The 18,732-nt window shown below is 40.9% G+C and overlaps 1 protein-coding gene across 5 annotated transcripts in view; it reads left to right on the top strand.

Annotated features, from left to right (window-relative positions):
* Positions 1-18,732, top strand: part of LOC139471395 (neprilysin-1-like) — a 173,705-nt gene that overhangs the window by 145,451 nt on the left and 9,522 nt on the right. For all 5 annotated transcript variants that reach the window (XM_071253762.1, XM_071253759.1, XM_071253763.1 and 2 more), the window contains 13 exons: positions 17-196; positions 1,687-1,773; positions 2,886-3,019; positions 5,142-5,235; positions 5,624-5,752; positions 7,306-7,404; positions 8,531-8,608; positions 10,368-10,471; positions 11,522-11,580; positions 11,846-11,897; positions 15,160-15,227; positions 16,133-16,263; positions 17,096-17,161. In XM_071253762.1, the coding sequence (XP_071109863.1) occupies positions 17-196; positions 1,687-1,773; positions 2,886-3,019; positions 5,142-5,235; positions 5,624-5,752; positions 7,306-7,404; positions 8,531-8,608; positions 10,368-10,471; positions 11,522-11,580; positions 11,846-11,897; positions 15,160-15,227; positions 16,133-16,263; positions 17,096-17,161 (1,281 nt within the window). The remainder of the gene's footprint in view (positions 1-16; positions 197-1,686; positions 1,774-2,885; positions 3,020-5,141; positions 5,236-5,623; positions 5,753-7,305; positions 7,405-8,530; positions 8,609-10,367; positions 10,472-11,521; positions 11,581-11,845; positions 11,898-15,159; positions 15,228-16,132; positions 16,264-17,095; positions 17,162-18,732) is intronic.

Raw genomic sequence — 18,732 nt, 5'->3', positions numbered from 1 at the left:
CAGCCTCCTGTTTCAGCTGGACCAGCCTGACCTTGGCATGCCGTCTCGGGACTACTACTTGAAAGGCCGGGACGACTCTTCCGTGTTGGCGTACGAGAAGTACGCTCGAGATGTGGCCATCATGTTTGGAGCTAACGAGACAATTGCTGAGAGTGATATCTCCAAAATCATAGATTTTGAAACAGAACTAGCTAATGTAAGTGCACAGAAGTTCTTGGTTGTTTTTTTCACATTTGGATCAAAGATTGTTGATGAATTGGGCACTAAAATGTTCACTTGTTCATATTTGTTACATGAAATTACCAATTCTTTTGTTTAGATTGAAATTAATTGATCAAGCATTTCCCTGCTTTTGTCCCTGAAGTTTCATAATTGCTTTAAGATATTTTTTCTGCTTTCGGTAAGTGTAGCAATATGAGTGAGTGCAACTGTAAAGCCATGGCAGCTTGTTCTGAGGTTAGGTGAGACGCGTCTAACATCACATTCAAAATATATTTTGCGACTAGTGGTGGGATGATATACCAGTGCATCGGTGGATCGTGATATTTTACTTCACGATACAAGTATTGATCACAGTCTCACACTAAGTACAAAATGTTGATTCATACCTTAAATGTTTACTTTAATTGGCTGTTACACAAAACACTAATTAGTAGTGAAATTAAGTGGTGAAAAAGTAAATATTTTCATCCATACTTGACACAGCTAACTAGGGCTGGGACAGGTAACTCGGGTACCCGGGTCGGGTGGGTACTGAGTAGGACCCGGGTACCCTACTGCTAACTGTAAATCATCAGTGTGCCAGGTATTTGACTATGAAAAGGATGGCTTAGGGGCCACAGATCATGCAAGTAGCATGATACGTATCGGATCATGAACAAGGTAACGTGATACGTATCGGATCATAAACAAGGTATCATGATACGTATCGGATCGTGAACAAGGTATGGTGATACGTATCAGATCGTGAACAAGGTATCTTGATACGTATCGGATCGTGAACAAGGTATCTTGATACGTATCGGATCGTGAACAAGGTATCATGATACGTATCGGATCGTGGACAAGGTATCTTGATACGTATCGGATCATGAACAAGGGATCGTGATACGAATCGGATCGTGAACAAGGTATCGTGATACATATCGGATCGTGAACAAGGTATTGCGTTACGTATCGGATCGCAGAGTTGGTGTATCGTCCAAGCCCTAATAGCGACGTACCGGCACATGTGTGTGGCTCCTTGTACTAGTCCAGACTGATGCCGATTTTATGAGGTAGCCCACTGAGATACCATGCCGCAGTTTAACATGAAAACCACACTCAGACACAATATACTGACTCCAAGCCGACCAGGCAGGGTAACTACAAGTACCATCATTTAACATCTTTGATACGACACAGTTGGGGATTGAACCCCGACTGTTCCCACTCCAGGCAGATACATATCAAGTATAACGAACTCAAGGGAATTATACAGCATATATACAGCAAATAGACAGGACCAAAAAGCAGTTTGTTATATCCGTCTAATGGTTATAAGCGTGTAGGTTATAAACGTAGTTAACTGTATATACATGTACAATTTCACTATGTACAGAATATTTACAGAATATAGATTTGGTATGAAGAATGACAAATACATTATGTCTTTTGGAAATAATCATTGTTGACTGATACTTTCAGATTACGATACCCCAGGACCAGCGCCGTGACAACGAACAGCTGTACAACAGGATGACAATTGCTGAACTTCAACGGAGAGTCCCTGGGGTAGGCCACATGAGTGAGTGAGTGAGTGAGTGAGTGAGTGAGTGAGTGAGTTGAGTGCATCGGTGAGTGAGTGAGTGAGTGAGTTGAGTGCATCGGTGAGTGGGTGGGTGAGTGAGTGAGTGAGTGAGTGAAGGAGTGAAGGAGTGAGTGAAGGAGTGAGTGAGTGAGTGAGTTGGCATAGGCTGATCCAGAGTGGGGGTCCAGGGGGTTCGGACCTCCCCATTTGAAAACCAAACGTAGTATGCTGTAGGCATGAAAATGTTCTGAGAGAGGATTTTGATATTTTGGACCCCTCCCTTTTAAAAATCCTGGATTCGCCATTGCCAGTTATATCACAGCATATGAAGTTGACGTGGAAGGAAAGTCTGAAGTGATGCAGGTCTTAGACGTCCATGTGTATAGGCTGACAAACCAAGAAATATGATCAGTAAGTAAGGATAAGATTTATGGATGAACAACTTCTGTATTACAATTAGGAGCAACGTTTTGGTGTAGGTTCTAACACCGATATCAAGCAAGTGTTCACAGTATAATGCAACAAAAACATTTCTGTACTCAGGGTCATATGTCCCGGCTGAGATGATATGACATATATCATGATAAAACCCCTTTTGGAACATATTAGGCTAAAAAATTAAGAATTGGTCAGGCAATGACTTTTGAAAATATAGTTCAAGCTGGCGGGCGGTGTTTTTTTTTTTGGCTTGTTCAAACTAGTATGTAACCAAATAAACAGTTGTGTACCATCAACCTGGGAAAGGGCCTCCCTACATAAACAAGCATACAAACTCCTATTGCCGCCATGACTATAACACGAGATGTGCAGTAAAGCAGCGTGCATGTAAAGGGAAGTAACTGTGTGCTATATTGGATCTCATTGTTTTAAGTATTTAGATTATTTTTTTTTTTTTAAAATGGAAAAAAAAATGAAACAGGTGGCAGAGAACCAAGACTATTATTCTTTATAGCCTCAAAGGCCCAAACTTCTGTATCCCTAATTTACCCAGATTCACGTATGCCACACACAAACATATATTGCCAAACTACAGCTGATTAAAAGCCAGGATTAAATTGCTTTCATCATATGTAATGAATTATTTACTGTATTTCAGTTTGACTGGTTAAGGTACTTGTCAGTGATATTTGGTCACGTCAACATCGCTATCGACGCAGTAGAAGAGGTCGTAGTGTACGCCCCTGACTACCTCGAGAACATGGTCAAAATTCTGCACCGATGGGACAAGAGGTGAGTGTACTGTTATCATACTTCATTATGCTATTAGCGGCTGTGATGGCGTGTAACATATTAGAGTAATCTCCCTTGGCGACCTAGCCGTCGGGACCCCCTGTTTTACCGGATGTACCACCCCTGTATGTATGGCAACAAATACAAGACCGAACACACTCATTATTTATTCGTCGGAGGCAGCAACAGCCCAGGGCTAGTTCAAGTGCTACGAATCATTCATAAAGCGTAAGAATATTACAGTGAGGTCAGATATTCTCCTGTGTTAGAAAGGAAAGGATCCTGTCAATTTTCAAAACTCCATGGGGATTCTTGTTCGGACCCAAGGAACCTACCTGGTATCTTATGGTGGCTCCATGATTTGATGATGGCGTACGTGCCATCGCAACCCATCAGTGTGGTTTGATTCAGTGTTCCCGCTGGCTTTTGAAACTGTCAGTCCCCCTTATTTTGTCAATCTGAACTTTCAACAAATAAAAAAACATGTGAAAATTATAATTCTTTTAACAGCATGTTCAATATTGACATCATCCCTGAAGTAACTTAGTCAGATCTACATGTCATTCACAATTTTCTCTTTTTTTTTAAATTTTGAGACTAAGTCACTTCAAATATATATATATTTAACCTCAAAGAAAACCGAAATGTTATTTCCTTGCACTAAAAATAGACAAGGGGAAACCCTAATGGTAACTGACAATTCGAAAAATATACTTATATGAATATTGCCGATGTTTTGTTCAACAACAAAGATTTATAAGATACTATATTTGCCGGTTCACTGGGACTGGCAGTCACATGAATTACCAGTCCAAGCCTAATTTTACCGGTAAAATACTGGTAATTACCGGTAAACGGGAACACTGATTTGATGCACATGACATTGTTTGCTGGATTGACTGGTCCAGACTCAATTACTTACAGCCATCACATAGCTGGAATTTTGCTGAGCGCAGCACTAAACAACTAACAATTTTCAATTTCTAATACAAGGATTATGACAATGACCCCCATTCTTCAATACCCTGAAACATTGCCTAGCAATACCCTGAAACATTGCCCAGCAATACCCTGACACATTGCCCAGCAATACCCTGAAACACTGCCCAGCAATACCCTGAAACATTGCCCAGCAATACCCTGAAACACTGCCCAGCAATACCCTGACACATTGCCTAGCAATACCCTGAAACATTGCCCAGCAATACCCTGAAACATTGCCCAGCAATACCCTGAAACATTGCCCAGCAATACCCTGAAACATTGCCTAGTAATACCCTGACACATTGCCCAGCAATACCCTAAAACACTGCCCAGCAATACCCTGAAACATTGCCTAGCAATACCCTGAAACACTGCCCAGCAATACCCTGACACATTGCCTAGCAATACCCTGAAACATTGCCCAGTAATACCCTGAAACATTGCCCAGCAATACCCTGAAACATTGCCTAGTAATACCCTGAAACATTGCCCAGCAATACCCTGAAACATTGCCCAGCAATACCCTGAAACATTGACTGCTAACATACTTCCTCTGGTCCTGTGATTGGACGGAAAATTTCTCAGCCAATGCTTTCATTTATAACAAGGCATTATGGAAAACATTTGCTGGAAAGGAATAAAAAATATCCAGTGCATCCAGTGCAACCACAGACTTAAATTATCATGTACATCTGTGTTCAACCCATCATAACTGAGATCAGAATGATTCTAAGAAGAGTTAGATGTTAGTATTGATGAGGTGAGGTGAAATTGGGTTTAACTTCACATCCAAGATTATTGCAACTACATAGCAACGTGCATGCACGTGTGTGTGTGTGGCTGCTTGTACTAGTCCGGACTGATACCGATTTATAGTGATAGCACACTGAGATACCATGCCACAGTTTAACATGAATATCCCACTCAGACACAGTATACTGACTCTGAGCCGACCAGTCCTTGTTTCAGCCCCTTAATGCCGAGCACCAGACAGGGTAACAACAAGTACCATCTTTTAACATCTTTTGGTATGACGCGGCTGGGGATCGAACCCCAAACTTCCGCTCTCCGAGCAGACGCTCTACCACTAGACCACGGAGGTGGCCAGATGTTAGTATAGACAATGGTCATGTTTCAGAGTGATCTTCAACTATCTGGTGTGGCGTATCATGATGAACAGGGTCACCAACCTGCCGGACAAGTACAGGAACGTCCGTAAAGATTACTACAAGGTCAGTCAGTCTTCTAGTATCGCTCAGTAATCTGACCCATGAAGATCACGGGCAGAATAGGTCTTCAGCAACCCATGCTTGCCGTAAAAGGCGACTATGCTTGTCTTAAGAGGCGATGAATGGGATCAGGTGGTCAGGCTCGCTGACTTGGTTGATCCACGTCATCGTATCCCAATTGCGAGGATCGATGCTCATCATGTCAATCACTGCATTGTCTGGTCAGACTCAATAAAGAATATGTTTGTACCTTGTTCCTATTCTACATGAGCTGGATGGGCATTCAATAAAAAAAAATGTTCTAGGCCAAAAATGTATTGCAATAAACCGATGTATCGCTATATTGTTGCATGCCGTCTTCATTGTAAGTTCTCAAAGTACCTTGTTTCAGAAAATTCTGGGTTCAGAGACAGAAAGAGCAAGATGGCGTGACTGTGCCACCTACGTTAACGACAACATGGGCAACGCTGTGGGCAGACTCTTTGTAGAGAAACATTTTGATGAAGATGCCAAAAGTATAGTAAGTGGAAATGAGTGAGTGAGTGAGTTGGGTTTAACGCCGCTTTTAACAGTATTCCTGTTATATCCCGGCATGTCAGCTTAATGTGGAAGGAAAGCCCGAAGTGATGCAGGTTTCAGACGTTTACCACTTCGGCGAAACCCATGAGCACAGGTATGGTGCTGACAAACCTAGAAGTTTAATTGACAGTTGAAGAAAAGCTTGACTTCATGCCTTACGAATGTTTCTTGTTTTCTTTGCACACTTATTGGCAGAAAGGTCTGAATTTTCAGACACTTGCTATATAGGAATGAATATTGGCTTCAACAATTGTTAAATTTTGCTTGAAGGCAAAATACCTGATTACTGACGACTGTGCCTTTCAATCGTTCATATCATTCAGGTAATCTCTGTGTTTCAGATTTCCCATCATGACATTTCCCATAAGCACAGTGAAAGTGCATATGCAGACCATTTTTTACACTCCAAATCAATTTGCTTTACTTACTGTAGAATGAATACTGGCTTCAACAATTGTTTGTGTTTATGGTTTATAAATGTAAAAAGCAAAGAGCACACTGTAAATCCATGTTATATAATTATAAAATGAATACATCTCCATAATAACTTCAAAGACTGCTCATTTAATCATAAACACAAAAACACTAAAGACAACAACACAAAATTAGTGACCTGGTTTGGAACAATAATGTGACACAATACGCACCCATTCTATTATTAGCCAATCAGGAAACAATCGTACATAAGTGGGTGTGGCTTAAAGGTTTTTGGGTTTATGGAAACATAATGCAAACAAAATGTGTTGGTTAGCTATAGGGCTGGGATGAATCTACTCTAACTACCCGGGTACCTGACCCCCTATTACCCTAACCTACCCGGGTACCCAGTGTGGGTCTCAAGACTTCGGGACAAAATGTCAGAATGGGAAAGGGGGCACGGGTGGCCCAGTCGTCTAAGGCGCCCCGATTCCCTGTACAGAGTTGCGTCCCTTGGGCACGCCAGAAACCTATGATTGTGGGTTCGAATCCTGGTTCGCCCCGATTATGTTTCTAGGTTTGTCAGCACCATACCCATGCTCGTGGGTTTCACCAAAGTGGTAAACGTCTGAGACATGCATCACTTCGGGCTTTCCTCCCACATTAAGCTGACACGCAGTGATATAACTGGAATACTGTTAAAAGCGGCATTAAACCCAACTCACTCACTCACTCATTTAGGCAAAAACTATTTAGATACGTGTATCTGGTCATGCATGAACTGAAGTTGTCTGAAGCTATACTCAATGTCATAAAGAATATGAACATTAGCGACATGTAGATCTAGAGTAACCATGGACATTTAGAGTTATTGTTATAAAACAATATATCACGTGACTAACCACAGGTCCGGGTAGTACTGTGGGTACCCGGGTCCTACTCATGACCCACCTGGTCCGAGTGCCTGAGTTACCTGTCCCAGCCCTAGTTAGCTCGTCAAATGCTATGGAATTCCCTGCAAGTTTTTCATTACTACATTAGGAGCTCTTGTAATTTATTCCTTCCTATTTTATCCAGGCTCTGGAGATGATCCACAATATCCGGTACTCCTTTTACCACGTGCTGGAGGCGGCTGATTGGATGGATGAAACAACCCGCGTCGTCGCTCGCGAGAAGGTGAGAGACTGGGCTGAGCAATGGTCTTTTCTCGCCCTCTGTTTGTGTAAAGCAATGTCAGTGTTCAAAATGAATAGGGAGTCCTTAGCTATATCACAATGGTGTGCAAATATTCAAGGCTGGACCAGTGTAACCACATAATATCCAGTTTGTTTGTTTGTTTGTTTGTTGCTTAAATCCCCAGCAATAACCCAGCAACATGACTGCGACTTGTAAATAATCAAGTCTGGACCATACAAAGTAGTGATTGAATATTTGAGGAAAAGTTGACGCCATCCAGGGTACCAGGACACAGCATCAACCATGCCGTAGTCTAACCACCCCTGATTTAGTCGCATGGTACGACAAGCTTGGGTTGCTGGGGACCTGTTGTCACCTGGAATCCCCTCCTGGTGATACATACTGGGTACTGGGGGTTTATTCTCACCAGGAATTACTGGGAGGGAGTGGCAAATCGAATAGTGAATATTTCATGACATCACAGGTGCTTTGCATTAAATAATTGTGTTCTCTTCTCCCTGTGCAGTATTCTTTTGTCTATATGTCTACTAGGCCCCTGACCGGGTTATCAACTATCATTATAGATAAAACATAAAGAGTGACATTTGATCTAAAGCCTTATACTAACACACCCACTATGTTTCTAAATGTTTATATCAACCCCAAAATCCCGAGCCGACCACATGAGCATGAAGCAGCCTCAATATTTGAGTATGACACACAATCAGCTCCCCTCAACTTCCTAGGCATGTTATCCCGTCTCCCAGGACCATGATAATCATAAGGAAGATAATCATAAGGACAGGAAGTCGTCATTAGCCAATCAAAAGGCAGCTTTCTTGTGCCTTATGGCACTAGTTTCAAACTGGCATCTACGCTTTGAGACAAATTTTGATAAATATCTTGATTAAAATTTTGAAACAGAACAAAAGAACATTGTTGAATGGCTAATAGATGGCCTAGATTGTATGGATTCAGTCGTAAAGCCCTTAACTGTTGTTCGAAATACCCTGTGTTAAATTTTCCGTTCTGATGTGACCTGGAATGGGACGTCCTCAGATCTTTGTTTAGCGATAGCGAGAACTAAGATCTGATTTTAATGAGATTGTACAACTTCCTGTTACAGGCCGATGCTATTGCGGAGAAGATTGGCTACCCAGAGTTCATCCTGAACGACACAGCACTGGACCTGGAATATGTGGATGTAAGAGTCATTACTCATGGTTTTAGTAGACACAAATATTGCATCCTATTTATGAAATATACGATAAGTGGGAGGTGATAATCGTACATTTAAACAGCCCCCCATTCCCCCTGCAATGTTTTACTGTGGGATAAACAACTCTCACTCGTTGTTTACTTCTTATATGAGATATCAACATAATATACAGCCTCTTTATATAAGGACATGGCTCCATTATAACAGGCTCCGCTATCATGCATGATAGCGGAACTGGAAATTAAGACAAGAGATATTATTGGATGAAATGGTCGCAGATGTGGAGGTACTGGTGGACTGCAGAAATGAGCTTAACCCCTGCCCATGTTGCTTACCAATGTAGCGCCCGCTGCCCTGCAACTACCGTTGCCAAGCAACTCATGTTGCTATGCAGCTAGCGCTGCCAGGCAAGAACCATTGCCAAACCATGAGCGAGGGCAACTATTGTTGTCAAGCTGACCATCCGCTGTAAAGCGGACACTAAGCCAACTGCTGTAAAACAGAATGGATAAATTGGTTCCTGCTGTAAAGCGGGCAACCCTATCCTATATAATTTATAATTTGGGATGCATACCAAAATGCCAAATGTAACTTGTAATGCAGTCCACCAGCACCCCGCATAATATACAGCCTCTTTATTATAAAATGTACAAATCTCCAGAACGTCATGGTAGAACAATGATTTATTGTGATATAAACCACACTTTGTTCGTCATTGTTCTTTTCGATTTATTGCGTATCTATCTTATATATACACAGAATAATTACAAATAGACTCAAAAATAATATACTTGACAAGTGTTTTAGGAAAAATAGCAAAGGGTATATCTGTTTGTTCATGTATCATTTTCTTCAAAGTTTTTTTTCAATTAAATTTCCTGTGTCAGTCTGAGTCAGGCAAACCAGTGATTGATAGCAAGAGATACAATGGTAATATCGACCAGCTCCAACATTGTTACCACTTGATCCCCAGTATGCTCCTCAGACAATCACACTGACTGCATTCCATGAGTGAGTGAGTGAGTGAGTGAGTGAGTGAGTGTGTGATAACCACACTGACTGCATTCCATGAGTGAGTGAGTGAGTGACAACCACACTGACTGCATTCCATGAGTGAGTGAGTGAGTGAGTGACAACCACACTGACTGCATTCCATGAGTGAGTGAGTGAGTGACAACCACACTGACTGCATTCCATGAGTGAGAGAGTTAGTGAGTGAGTGACAACCACACTGACTGCATTTCATGAGTGAGAAAGTTAGTGAGTGAGTGAGTGAGTGAGTGAGTGACAACCACACTGACTGCATTTCATGAGTGAGTGGAGTGAGTGAGTGAATGAGTGAGTGAGTTTTGTTTGAGACGGGGGACACCAGAAATGGGCTTTACACATTGTACCCATGTCGGGATTCGAACCTGGGTCTTCGGCGTGACGAGCGAATGCTTTAACCACTGGGCTACCCGAGTGAGTGAGTGAGTGAGTGAGTGAGATAAGACAAGACTTTATTATCCCAAGTGAAATTCATATTGCATAGTTGATTAACACCAAAATTAGAAAAAAGAATAACAAAGTTTGAACCCAGGCCTTAGGCCTGACAAGCAAACGCTTTAATCACTAGGCTACCCTACCACCCCATATTTCAGGAGTGGTATAACAAAGACAATTACAAAGTACCAGTTAAATGTTATGCTGTAAAAATAATCTTACTGTTTGTAAAATGAATGTCCTTACCTTTGGTCTGTTTCAGGTGGAGTTTTACAAAGATCGTTACTTTGAGAATGTGATGGCCAACATCAAGAGCAGAGCACTCACCAACATAAAAAAACTCAGAGAACCAGTAGACAAGTCTCAGTAAGAACCCGTCATATGTGTCATTTGAAGCTGTTGTCATGTCTAGAGTAATGACGTCACTAGTGGTCTGAGAAAACAAATGGTCACCACTCGCCCCTTTCCGTAACCTGCAAGAAGACTCGTCCCCCCTATTGATGAATGTTACGTGCGAAAATATGACAAACCAATCACAATGCGCATATGATTTCAAGTTCTTCGTCAAAGAATCCCTCAGAAATATTTTTGGATTTTACACGTCTTGCATCTAAAAATATACCCTTCCTCCATCTTGTTGATGATTTAATGTCTCTAATACTGAAAAGTGACTCCCGTCCTCCATCTTGTTGATGTCTTAATGTCTCTAATACTGAAGAGTGACTCCCTTCCTCCATCTTGTTGATGTCTTAATGTCTCTAATACTGAAGAGTGACTCCCGTCCTCCATCTTGTTGATGTTTTAATGTCTCTAATACTGAAGAGTGACTCCCGTCCTCCATCTTGTTGATGTTTTAATGTCTCTAATACTGAAGAGTGACTCCCTTCCTCCATCTTGTTGATGTTTAAATCTCTCTAATACTGAAGAGTGACTCCCGTCCTCCATCTTGTTGATGTTTTAATGTCTCTAATACTGAAGAGTGACTCCCGTCCTCCATCTTGTTGATGTTTTAATGTCTCTAATACTGAAGAGTGACTCCCTTCCTCCATCTTGTTGATGTTTTAATGTCTCTAATACTGAAGAGTGACTCCCGTCCTCCATCTTGTTGATGATTTAATGTCTCTAATACTGAAGAGTGACTCCCGTCCTCCATCTTGTTGATGTCTTAATGTCTCTAATACTGAAGAGTGACTCCCTTCCTCCATCTTGTTGATGTCTTAATGTCTCTAATACTGAAGAGTGACTCCCGTCCTCCATCTTGTTGATGTCTTAATGTCTCTAATACTGAAGAGTGACTCCCGTCCTCCATCTTGTTGATGATTTAATGTCTCTAATACTGAAGAGTGACTCCCGTCCTCCATCTTGTTGATGTCTTAATGTCTCTAATACTGAAGAGTGATTCTGTTCCTTTATCAGATGGTCAACAACTCCAGTTGTAGTGAACGCTTTCTACAGTTCAACGAAAAATCAAATCAGTGAGTTGCTTTAATATTCTTAGCCAAGACAGAATCTTATTTCCAAATTACACAGTGCAGCATCTCTATTTCACAGGGGAAAAGGACAGTGACCCCTGAAAACCACAAATAACTCAGTTTCTGAGAAAATACGGATGTTTTGGCTTTATGTTGCTGATAAATGACTCGTTGTGGTCATATTGCTAAGTGTGGCATTAACCAATAATCAAAAACTTTCACTAAGACAAAGGAGATAATTTAAATATGGGTCATGTTCTTCTTGCAGTGATTCCCGCTGGCATACTCCAACCACCATTCTACAGCAAAGGATACCCGAAGTGAGTACCTTTCATCCCTTAGGAGATCACTGTAATACTGATGCATCTCAATGTTGGCTGATAGGTTGGTTGGTTAACGCCGCACGCAGCAATATTCCAGCTATATGACGGCGGTCTGTAAATAATCAAGTCTGGGCCAGACAATCCAGTGATTGATATCATGAGCATTGATCCACGCAATTGGGATCGATGACATGCATCAACCAAGTCAGCGAGTCTGACCACCCGATCCCGTTAGTCGCCTTTTACGACAAGCATAGTCGCCTTTTACGGCAAGCATGGGTTGCTGAAGACCTATTCTACCCCGGAATCTTCACGGGTCAGCTGATAGGTAATTAAAACTACTTCAAAATACAAACTGTTATTAAACGTTCTCATGTAAGTGGAAGACTTTTGTTTTTTTATCAGATCATTACCTGCACTAGAAATCAACAATGTCCTGTTTTCAATCACATTGTTTGCATACGTCAATCATTGCTACAGTGCAACATTCAATAAACCGCTGTGCAAAAGAATTGATGGTGGCTGAAGATGAAATAAATAAGAAATGGTTATTCGATGGTGATGATGTATCACAGTTGTGTTTTGGACCTTAAGTTTGAAGTGTTTCGGTGACTGTTTTCAGCCCAATAAAGTTTTTAAAACGCTTGTAATTTTTTTTTCAAATCAAATTTTCAAGTGTATGCTTTCATTTGGTAGGTTTTGAGGTTCTGAACGTCAAACTACAGTTATAGTACTGACCATCTTCCCGAGGCAAGAGAGTTAACTGACTTTAAAGTCCAGTTTCCACCCTTGCCGAACTTGGCTGGAATTACTGGGCTCAATCATAGCACCACCAGTGGCTATTGCCTGTTATGTCCCTTCTAAGCCTCTCCTATGGACCAATCAGATTCCACCTCTCGTATCACATCGATCGATAATCAAGATCTATATTGTGATAAAACGGGTCTTACATCGCAAAATGCATCAAATCATGTGAGCACCTTGATTAAAAACATAGATTTGGAAAATATCTGCTGACATCGAGTTGACGGTGCACACGCTTTGCAAATCCTGCAATTGACCGAAATCTGTATGACAGTTTACAAACTGGAGTTAATGTTTTGTTATATAACCTATGTGAGTTAACATTTGTTTTATAACCTATGTGAGTTAACATTTATGTTTTATAACCTATGTGAGTTAACATTTATGAATGAACCGGATTTCGATTTCGGTGCGTGATTTTGATTGGACTATGCATAGACTCGCTAGTCCAGCCAAAACGTAACTCCATAATACCAGCCTAGTTCGGCAAGGGTGGAAACTGGACTTTTATAGTTAGTTAACTCTCTTGCCTTGGGAAGATGAGTACTGACATGGTAAACATATGACTGGACAACTTGGGGAGCATCCATTACATCATGTCACAATATTTTACACAATATTTTATTTTTCATACTTATCCAACACACAGAAGAGAATGATGAAACGTCAAAACAAGTTAATTGTAAGAGAGAACTAGCACTATATATGGGCCAAAATATTGTCATTTAAGAACGATCAAACTATGGGTTTTCCCCCTTGTTGTTTCTAGTTCTATTTATAACCAACAGTTGGATAATGACCAGTGAAATATTTGACCAAATGTAATTAATATAATGTTTTATGTACATTTAGCTACGGTCAAAGGACCAATTTATTTTAGTTCTTTCTAACTGTAGCTCGTTATAAGCAAATATACAGCAAATGGTCAGGACCAAAAAATAAGTTCATTATATACGTCAGTTTGTTATAAGCATCTTCGTCATTAACGCAGTTTACTGTACACGTTTTTGTGATGATGAATATACTACTCAACATTTGCTAGGGGTAATGAGACATTTCATACTCATTCATCACCACTCGCCCCTTTCCGTAACCTGCAAGATGACTCGTCCCCCTCATTCGTCACCACTCGCCCCTTTCCGTAACCTGCAAGAAGACTCGTCCCCCTCATTCGTCACCACTCGCCCCTTTCCGTAACCTGCAAGAAGACTCGTCCCCTTCATTCGTCACCACTCGCCCCTTTCCGTAACCTGCAAGATGAATCGTCCCCCTCATTCGTCACCACTCGCCCCTTTCCGTAACCTGCAAGATGACTCGTCCCCCTCATTCGTCATCACTCGCCCCTTTCCGTAACCTGCAAGATGACTCGTCCCCCTCATTTGTCACCACTCGCCCCTTTCCGTAACCTGCAAGAAGACTCTTCCCCAATTCGTCACCACTCGCCCCTTTCCGTAACCTGCAAGAAGACTCGTCCCTGATTCGTCACCACTAGCCCCTTTCCGTAACCTGCAAGAAGACTCGTCCCCGATTCGTCACCACTAGCCCCTTTCCGTAACCTGCTAGAAGACTCGTCCCCGATTCGTCACCACTAGCCCCTTTCCGTAACCTGCAAGATGACTTGTCCCCCTATCGATAAATGTTATGTGCAAAAATACGACAAACCAATCAGAATGCGCGTATGATTTCAAGTTTTCGTCAAAGAATCCCTCAGAAATAATTTTTGATTTTACATATGTCTTGCATCTAAAAATTAACCAAGGACACAGTTAAATGTGTTCAATCATACTGTATAAATCCGCACGTCCCAATGTGCTATAAAATTGCATCTGAAATATATATAATACAAGGGGAAATGATATGTGAACCATTATGCAACGAGTTGACAATTGTTTTAGGTATGCCCGTTTGCGCTAAGACGGAACCCGGTAGCAAAAATGGCCATGAGAAGGGCACGAGTCGCTATTCGGCTTGCCCCGGAATAACACGAGTTGGTCACGGCTTGTCCCGGAATAACACGAGTTGGTCATGAATGATTTCATACTGTTAAGAAAGTCAAATAACAAATATTTATAGAAATGTGTTGTGTATTTAAAATGAAGCAGGGAATGTGTCACTTCCATGGCGACTGGTAAAACTCTTTGTAAGATAACGTCTTCAAGAAATCGTTCACAATCAGTCTCCACCTTGACTATCAGACTATCCCTGTCCACGTTTGAGTAGTATGGTATGGCACTGACCTCCATTACACTTAACTAGAGGGCTGTGGGGGTGGTCTAGTGGTTAAAGTGTTCCCTCATCACAACACAGACCTCGGTTCGATTCCCCACATGGGTACAATGTGTCAAAAATGTTTCTTGTGTCCCCATCGTGATATAGCAAAAAGAGGTGAAAAACCATACTGACTAACTCTTATATTAAAATATCATTTTACTTATTGTGAGTCATTTCTCTGCAGGTCTCTGAACTATGGCGGCATCGGCATGGTCATCGGACACGAGATTACCCACGGCTTTGATGACAGAGGTAAGATCACTATAACCAATGGTACATCTTGTCACTGGCCGTCACTGAGAAATATGACAGGAAGTTCTCATTAAAACAGACCGCCTCCGTGGTCTAGTGGTATAAAATCGGCATCAGTCCGGACTAGTACAACAAGCCACACAAACACACACACTTACATGTACGTCGCTAAATAAGTTCAATAATCTTGGACGCGACGTTAAACCCCATTTCATCTCACCTCACCTCTCATTAAAATAATGAAGTATTGCGTCTTTTCTAAAGACCAAGGATGTGAATCGTCAACATTTGTGGTTTAATGTGGTTTTAACAAAAGGTTAAATACCCTTTACTGTCTCTATGTACCCTAAACTGTAGAATATGGCAGTAGGGATATTAGGCATACAACTTCATTCATGTAATCAGAACTGGGGTTGTGTCTTTTAAGTTGGTTAGATAGGCATAAGACGAATGCTGTAGTACGGCCCATTAAAACAACCTTGAACTTTTGTTCCACTGAGGTAACTGATGTTTTGCTGAGGTTACTGATTTTTTACTGATATCTTACTGATGTGTTACCGATGTTTTACTAAAGTTTTACTGAGATTACTATTGTTTTGCTGATATTTTACTGATGGGTTACTGATATTTAACTGATGTTTTACTAAAGTTTTACTGATATTACTGATGTTTTACTAAAGTTTTACTGATATTACTGATGTTACACTAAAGTTTTACTGATGTTTTACTGATGTTTTACTGAGTTTACTGATGTTTTACTGATGTTTTACTGAGTTTACTGATGTTTTACTTAAGTTTTACTGAGTTTACTGATGTTTTACTAAAGTTTTACTGAGGTTACTGATGTTTTACTTACATATTACTGATGTGTTACTGATGTTTCACTGATTGTTGGACATGTGCAGGTCGTCAGTTTGACAAAGATGGCAACTTAATCCAATGGTGGGACGATCATGTGATCGAGAAGTTCAAAGAGCGTGCTCAGTGTATCATCAAACAGTATGGAAACTTCACTGTACCAGAAGTCAATATGAAGGTATTTAGGACCTGTCGGAACAATGTTCCTCACAGTCTTAATCTGAAATCCTGCATTCATTTTACCTTGATGATTAACAAAACCTGTACATTTCAAAACATATACAGTTAAATATGTTCATAACAAACATGCTTATAACAACTGACAGAAATTACAAACTTAATTTTGGGACCCGGACGTTTGGTGTATAGATGTTGTATATATGCTTATAACAAGCTACGGTTAGAACGAACTAAAACTAGTGGTCCATTTGAGTTTGTTATAACTATAGTTTACTGTATATTAGATGATAGACAAAACAAAAAAAATCCCCTGCCAATATTTCAAATAACATTTTTGACATGACGAAAAAATAGTGAATATACCATTTTATTTACATTATATATGTGACAATAGCAGAAGTTGAATGGAAATGAGTTACAGCTTCCTCCAGATTTCATAGCTTAGGCGTTCCTCAGGCCCTTGACCTTTGACCTTACTACAGGTTTGATTTTTTCAACCAAAACCTCAGAGTTGTATTTTAACCTACAGGTCGTCACTGTGCCAGAGTGTTCCAGTGACGTACGGTCAGTTTTTGTTTGTTTGTTTATTGTTTAAAACAGCACTTTTTCAGCTATATGAGAGAGTTCTATAATAATCGATTCCGGACCAGATAATCAAGTGAGTGACAAAATAAGCATCGATCTACGCAGTTGATATGGATCAACCAAGTCAGTAAGCCTGACCACTCGATCCTGTTAGTCGCCTCTTACGACAAACATGGGTTGCTGAAGACCTCCAGATCTACACAGGGCTAATCAGTTTTTACCTGGCTCGATGCTCTACTCCACAGGTAAATGGTGTGCAGACTCAGGGGGAGAACATTGCAGACAACGGAGGACTGAAGGAAGCCTACACAGTGAGTAGAGCATTTCTAGTTCCCATACTATGTATGACACCCATTTATGGCAACTGTTTATGGCACCTATTTATGGCACCCATTTATGGCACCCATTTATGACACCCATTTTATGACACCCATTTATGGCACCCATTTATGACACCCATTTTATGACACCCATTTTATGGCACCCATTTTATGACAACCATTTTATGACACCCATTTATGGCACCCGTTTATGACACCCATTTATGGCACCCATTTTATGGCACCCATTTTATGACACCCATTTTATGGCACCCATCAATGACACCCATCAATGACACCCATTTTATGGCACCCATTTTATGACACCCATTTATTGCACCCACTTATGGCACCCATTTTATGACACCTATTTATCACACCCATTTATGACACCCATTTTTTGACACCCATTTATGGTCCCCATTTTATGACACCCATTTATTGCACCCACTTATAGCACCAATTTTATGGCACCAATTTATGACACCCATTTTATGACACCCATTTATTGCACCCACTTATAGCACCAATTTTATGGCACCAATTTATGACACCCATTTTATGACATCCATTTATGGCACCAATTTTATGACACCCATTTTATGGCACCCATTTTATGACACCCATTTTATGGCACCCATCAATGACACCCATTTTATGGCACCCATCAATGACACCCATTTTATGACACCCATTTTATGGCACCCATTTTATGACACCCATTTTATGGCACCCATTTTATGACACCCATTTATTGCACCCACTTATGGCACCCATTTTATGACACCCATTTAATGCACCCACTTATGACACCTATTTTATGGCACCCATTTATGGCACCCATTTATGGTCCCCATTTATGGCACCCGTTTATGGCACCCGTTTATGACACCCATCAATGACACCCATTTTATGACACCCATTTATTGCACCCACTTATGGCACCCATTTTATGGCACCGATTTTATGGCACCCACTTATGGCACCCATTTTATGACATCCATTTATGACACCCATTTTATGACACCCATTTATGGCACCCACTTTATGGCACCCATTTTATGGCACCAATTTTATGGCACCCATTTTATGGCACCCACTTATGGCACCCATTTTATGACACCCATTTATTGCACCCACTTATGACACCCATTTTTTGACACACATTTATGACACCCGTTTATTACACCTATTTATGGCACCCATCAATGACATCCATTTTATGACACCCATCTATTGCACCCATTTATTGCATCCATTTTATGGCACCCATTTTATGGCACCCATTTATGGCACCCATTTATTGCACCCACTTATGGCACCCATTTTATTGCACCCATTTTATGACAACCATTTTATGGCACCAATTTTATGACACCCATTTTATGGCACCCATTTTATGACACCCATTTATGGCACCCATTTTATGACACCCATTTATAGTTCCTGTTTATGGCACCCGTTTATGACACCCATCAATGACACCCATTTATTGCACCCACTTATGGCACCCATTTTATGGCACCCATTTATTGCACCCATTTTATGACACCCATTTATGA

The sequence above is a fragment of the Haliotis cracherodii genome, unplaced genomic scaffold (genome assembly GCF_022045235.1).
Source record: "Haliotis cracherodii isolate W230 unplaced genomic scaffold, xgHalCrac1.p SCAF_22, whole genome shotgun sequence".
In the NCBI taxonomy this organism is placed as follows: domain Eukaryota; kingdom Metazoa; phylum Mollusca; class Gastropoda; order Lepetellida; family Haliotidae; genus Haliotis; species Haliotis cracherodii.
Note: the sequence above shows the minus strand (reverse complement) of the source record. Positions and strands in the feature narration are given on the sequence as shown.